This window comes from Microtus pennsylvanicus, chromosome 8, assembly GCF_037038515.1.
Source record: "Microtus pennsylvanicus isolate mMicPen1 chromosome 8, mMicPen1.hap1, whole genome shotgun sequence".
Classification (NCBI taxonomy): Eukaryota; Metazoa; Chordata; class Mammalia; order Rodentia; family Cricetidae; genus Microtus; species Microtus pennsylvanicus.
In genome coordinates, this window is record NC_134586.1 from 19,740,554 (window position 1) to 19,746,817 (window position 6,264).

General features: G+C 44.4%; 1 protein-coding gene across 2 annotated transcripts in view; it reads right to left on the reverse strand.

The window, feature by feature from the left end:
- The window catches only part of LOC142855956 (C-type lectin domain family 2 member D11-like), a 105,487-nt gene extending 100,997 nt beyond the window's left edge, over positions 1-4,490 (reverse strand). For both annotated transcript variants that reach the window (XM_075982633.1, XM_075982634.1), the window contains exon 1: positions 4,207-4,490. In XM_075982633.1, the coding sequence (XP_075838748.1) occupies positions 4,207-4,312 (106 nt within the window). In that variant the 5' untranslated portion in view covers positions 4,313-4,490. The remainder of the gene's footprint in view (positions 1-4,206) is intronic.
- Between the last annotated feature and the right edge of the window lie 1,774 nt (positions 4,491-6,264).

Here is a 6,264-nt window from a genome sequence, read left to right on the forward strand (position 1 = left end):
ATAGGTTAGAACATAGGTGGGTGGAGTAGACAGAACAGAATGCTGGGAGAAAGAAGCCGAGTCAAGCAGACGCTATAGCTCTCCTCTTAGCTAGATGCAGGTTAAAATCTTACTGATAAGCCACAACCTCGTGGTGCTACACAGATTATTAGATATGCGTTAATCAATATGTGAGAGTTAGCCAGTAAGAGGCTAGAGCTAATGGGCCAAGCAGTGTTTAAAAGAATACAATTTCCATGTAATTATTTTGACTAAAACTATCTGTGCAGGAGCCGGGCAGCTGGAAGAGGCCCGTCGCTCCACACTACAAAAGCCAAAACAATCCCATACAATAAAAGAATGTCGGGAGGCATCACAATCCCTGACTTCAAACTCTACTACAGATCTACAGTACTAAAAATAGTCTGGTATTGCCATAAAAACAATCAGGAGGACCAATGAAACTGAATCTAAGACCTGGATATTAATCCACACAATTTCAAACACCTGATTTTTGACAAAGAATCAAAAAATATAAAATGTACAAAAGAAGGCATATTCAACAAATGGTGCTGGCATAACTGGATATCAACTTTTATAAAAATGCAAATAGATCCATATCTATCACCATGCACAAAACTCAAGTCCAAATGGATCAAAGACCTCAACATAAAGCCAGCCACACTGAACCTAATAGAAGAGAGAGTGGGAAGTACACTTGAACGCATTGGCACAAGAGACTACTTCCTAAATATAACCCCAGTAGCAGAGACACTGAGAGAAACAATTAATAGATGGGACCTCCTGAAACTGAAAACCTTCTGTAAAGACAAAACAACAGCCTAAAGAATGGGAAAAGATCTTCACCAACCCCACATCTGATCTCCAAAATATACAAAGTGTTGTAGGAGGAGCAGCGCCCTTGTTCTATCCTGCCTGGCTAGCGTACACCCAAAATAACCACACAGAAATCTGTATTAATTTAATTGCTGCCTGGCCCATTAGCTCTAGCCTCTTCTTGGCTAATTCTCACATCTTGATTCAACCCATTTCTAATAATCTGTATGTCTCCACAAGGTCATGGCTTACCAGGAAAGATTCAGCATGTCTGACCTGGCAGCTTCATGGTGGCTCTCTCTGACTCTGCTTTTTTCCTCCCAGCATTCTATTCTGTCTACTCCACCCACCTAAGGGTTGCCTTATCAAAAGGCCTAGGCAGTTTTCTTTATTCAGCCAATGAAAACGACACATTAAAATAGGACCCTCCCACACCACAAAGAACTCAAGAAATTGGTCATCAAAAGAACAAATAATACAATAAAAAAAATAGGTACAGACTTAAACAGAGAATTCTCAACAGAGGAGTCTAAAATGGTTGAAAGATACTTAAGGAAATGCTCAACATCCTTAGTCATCAGAGAAACACAAATCAAAACAACGCTGAGGTTTCATCTTACACCTGTAAGAATGGCCAAGATCAAAAACACTGATGACAACTTATGCTGGAGAGGTTGTGGGGTAAAGGGAGTGGAAGCTGGTACAGCTCCTTTAGATGTCAGTGTGGCGATTTCTCAAAAAAATAGGAAACAACCTTCCTCAAGACCCAGCAATACCATCTTTGGGTATATTTCCAAAGGATGCTCAACCGTGCCACAAGGACATGTGCTCAGCTATGTTCAAAGCAGCATTGTTTGTCATAGCTAGAAACTGGATACAACTTAAATGCCCCTCAGCCAAAGAATGGATAAAGAAAATGTTGTATATTTACACAATGGAGGACTACTCAGCAGAAAAAAATAACTACATCTTGAAATTTGCAGGCAAATAGATGGAGCTAGAAAACATCATTTTGAGTGAGGTAACCCAGACCCAGAAAGACAATATTACAATTACAATATGTATTCACTCATAAGTGGTTTTAAAAAATAAAGCAGAGAAAACCAGCCTACAAATCACAATCCCATAGAACCTAGACAACAATGAGAACCCTAAGAGAGACATACATGGATCGAATCTACATGCAAAGTAGAAAAAGACAAGATCTCCTGAGTAAATTTGTGGCAAAGAGACCTTGGGAGGCAGTTAAAGGGAAGGGAAGAGCCAGGGATGGGAGCAGAGAAAAATGTAGCATTCAATAAAAATCAATAAAAAATAAATAAAATAAAACACACACACACACAAAATAATAGTCTTGTTAAGATGTCACAGGAGCTTCACCTTGACTGGGTAAAGCTTTTGCCTCTGGCTCTTTTCAGCCTCGGACTCTCCCCCAAGAGCTCCCTTTCCATCTCGCCCTTTGAAAAGCATGTATGGGAGGCTGGTTTTAACTCCAGGCCTCTCACCTAAACCCTCACACCTCCCTGATCACCTGCTCACACCCTTGCTATGCCACCTCTTCTCCCTCTTACGGGATTTTATTGACTACTCACTACCTCAACCATGTGCCAACCTCTGCCCATTTCCAATTAAAATCAGGGACCAAGTCCTTTTCTCTCCCCCAATCCAATGACCCTCACTTCTTTCCCCTAAATGGCAGGGCCCCTTTAAAGTAATTCTTGTAACTCCCCAGCTGCCAAGCTCGAGAGACTCCCTCATTGGATTCACCTACCTCCTTTCAAACCTTTTACTCTTCCAGTTCAGGACACCCTCTCCTTGTATATAGCAATTCAAACAGGGCCCTGCTCCCTTAAGTTACAGAAGACATCAAGATCAGCTGCTTTGTCTCCAGTTCCAGAAGAATAAAGTCTCACCACTGTACTCAACTCTCCTGTGCCAGAAATTCCAAATGTTCTCCTTTCCAGTTCTCCCTTTTTTCCTCTTTCTCCCATCTACTTTACCAATTTCTCTGTATCTCCAATGTCATAGGTAAATTTCCAGATTGGAGGTGCAAAGACTGTCAGATGCCCAAGTTGTAAGAAACAACAACAGTCTGGGTACATTCACATGCCCAGACTCAAAAGGGAGACTCACAAAACAAATTTTCAATAACTGGTTTATCATTGACTGATACAAGGTCTCCTGGATGTTAAGGAAATATCATGGTACTAAAAAAAAAAACAAAACAACAAAAAAAATCAAAAACACAAGTGCCTTAAGATTTGCTTTAGGTAAAACGTTAAAGATCTAATAATTCCCCTCTTCCCTTCCCTCCTCTTCTACTATACACCTATTCATAATCTGCTATTCCAACACTATACTACATTCTCATAAGCTCCAGGGAGCCAAACTAGACTCACCTGAACAGACCAGACTGGCCCAGGATTAGTATCATTTAATTCTTCCATGGTCTGGGGACCCAGGAGAAACTCCCTCCTCCATCTCAGGAGCCCTGAGGAATCCCCCTCCATCTTCCATCTGAAGACCCTCCTCCCTCAATCACCAGGATCCAAAACTTTTTCTAAGCATAATCTTTTGCCTTGAAATCATTTTGTCAGGTTCATGCTGCCAGCTAAACAGTTCCACAGAGCCCGGGAAACACAGAAGCTACCCCAAGTCTCTGACGTCCATAAGACAGCAGGAAGTAGCCTTGAGAGGCCCAACGCCCCATTTCTACCCATTGGCGACCCCTAACCGCCCGCCTCAAATTTTTATAGTAAACAAAAGGGTGGACTATTTTGGTTTTCATCACCCAGCACTCTGGCTGGCTCTTCCAGGTTATAGGACCGTGCATAAGCCAACAAGCGCTCAGGCAAGTTACATAGCCATGGTTCTCAAGCCCTACATAACCTACCTGAAGAATTATACAGCTATGTAAGCCCTTGTGTGCATGTGTGAGCCCCTGTGTGCATGCGCTAGGCAGCCTCTAAAATCTAGACACACAACACTCCATGTTTTCTCCAATACCAACTTTTTCAGGCTTGCACATGTGTCTTACTCTGTCTTAATAAACTCTAAAGTGGGTTTCCTTTTGTGTTTCATGATCCGTTCTCGCTGTCGCCCGGTAATTTCAAGCTGACCACTCCTTTAAAGTTTCTCTAAAGTCACTGCTATACACTTGAAGGAGTCGTCGCACGGAGGCAGGAATGGACTAAAGTGCCCATGGTCCACAATCCCAGGGACACACTGCTCTGCGCACGAACCCCACTGCTATCTTGACCAGGTCTGCGGCAGGTCCACCTGTCTTTCTGCCCAGGACACATCGGTCTCAGGTAAGCCTTTCCCTCCGGAGGGAGCCCAATCCCAGTCGCACGCCTGGAGATTCCCCGCGCATCTACCCTCGGCTCTCACCTTTCACCTCCTGCTGCTCTTCCTTGTTTCTTTCGATGAGAGAGGACTTGATGCTCGAGTCCTCAGACACGGCGGCGGCGACAACGCGCTCCGAGCTCTCGCCCATGTCTCAGCCGCCACCTCGGAGCAGTCGCCCGATGCAGTTTTGCAGCCGGCAACCCGGTATTTAAGGAGAGCTTCACCACGGCCCCACCTTGTCTTCTTTCTCAACCCAACCAGAATCAGTAGACAAAACTAGGTCCGCCCACATGTAGGCTGCCCGTTGTCGTCACCACCCCAGGACGCCCCGCCACTCCCCTGCTCCCCACAACCTCCAGCGCCATCTTAAGGTGTGGCTGGAAGCGCAAAGAGCAAGGAAGAACCCAGAGAGGAGGATATTCAGAGGGAAGAAATGTTCCAGAAGGGATTTACTGAGGGCATCCGAAAGCCAAAAGAAAGAGAGCAAACTGGCATACAAATAGAGCACTCATGCGGTAAAAAAAAAGGGGGGGGATTTTTGTTTTTGGCGGAAAAAGAGGAATAAGAGGAAAACAAAAATAGGAGAAGGAAGAAACAGGAGATATGTAAGGGGAATATCAGGAAAGAAGTAAAAAGAAAAACATCTCAAAGAATTAGAAGGGGAACAACTGGGAAGACGAAGAAGGGGGAAAACAACAGGGAAAAAGAACACAACAGGCAGTGGTGGTGCACACCTTAAATCACAGCACCCGGGAGGCAGAAGCAGGTGGATTTATGTGAGTTCAAGGCCAGCCTGGGCTACAGATCGAGTTCCAGGACAGCCAAGGAAACATTGTCTCGAAAACAATAAATAAATAAATAAATAAATAAATAAATAAATAAATAAATAAATAAATAAATAAAAGAAAAAAATAGAAAGAGAAAGAACAACCAACAGAGAGGAAAATAAAATGAAGAATTAAGCTTTGCCCTCAGGTACAGTTCCCCTGTGTGTCTGGACAGCAGTCCAATAGTTTGTCTACCCACATCTCCTCTCCAGCTTCTCTGACTTCCTGGGAGCCTGCTCTGGGCTGGCCCCTTGGCAGCAGGGTTCCCTTGAGTACAGCACATCCTGCTGTGTGAGGGGTTTATTGTAGGCTGTTCCCATCTGTAAAACAATCTGGGGCTTTTTCAGGGGGTGATGAATATATGGGCAAAAGAATCAGAAGACAGAGCAAGTGTCTCATAGTGGAGGGAAGGAGGTCAGAGGATGTGAAGGGGTTATTTGAGAAGTGTTGTGGGGTGGATAGTGGGCTTGATCAAAATAAAAGGCTGTGATTTATTATTACTAAGTATGAAGCAGCTCTGGATGGAGGGAGAGTTAGGAAATCTCAGTGAGTGATGAGGCCCTTGAGTGAATGTGTAATGACCATGGGTAGAGGCTGTGAGGTGAGATTTTGTTGGCCTTGGGGAGAAGCAGTTTTACTGTGACCAGGATCTAGAGGCAAATGTCCAGCCTACAGTGACTATGTGTAGATGTTTAGAGAAATAAACCATTGGGTAATATGTGTCCCCTCCCAATCTTTGGCAAAGTGTTTGATGACTTGTCCTTGGTTAGCATGTGAAAGGCCAGTGTGGAAGCCAGAGGACAGACTTAAGTGTGTTTATGGGGGAAAGGAGGGATGGAGGGGGAGGGTGACTGCTCTAGAGGCCCCTTAGAGCCATGATAGAGAGGCTGAGCAGCAAGGGAAATGTTGAGGGTCCCTCTGCAGAGGAATTAAAGATGTCTGGTGATGCCAGCAGCTCATATTTGGTTTGTCGGTGGGGAAGGCAAGGAGTTCCTCTAACCTGGCTCTGGGTATCATTCTCCCTCTCCAGAGATAGACAGGCCCAGGTAGGTGACTGATGGCTCACAGATCTGGGCCTTGACTCTGGAAATCTTATTGCCACCAGAGCCCAGTTAAGAGGGTCATGGAATGTGTGAGATCGGTCTGTGGAGAAGGCTGCATAAGCGGAGATGGTCTGCATTGTACCCGCACAAAATAAAGGCAATGCAGATATCAAAGAATATTTACCACTTTAATGTTAAACTTACAGAACCAAAGTTCCAGCATAGTACAG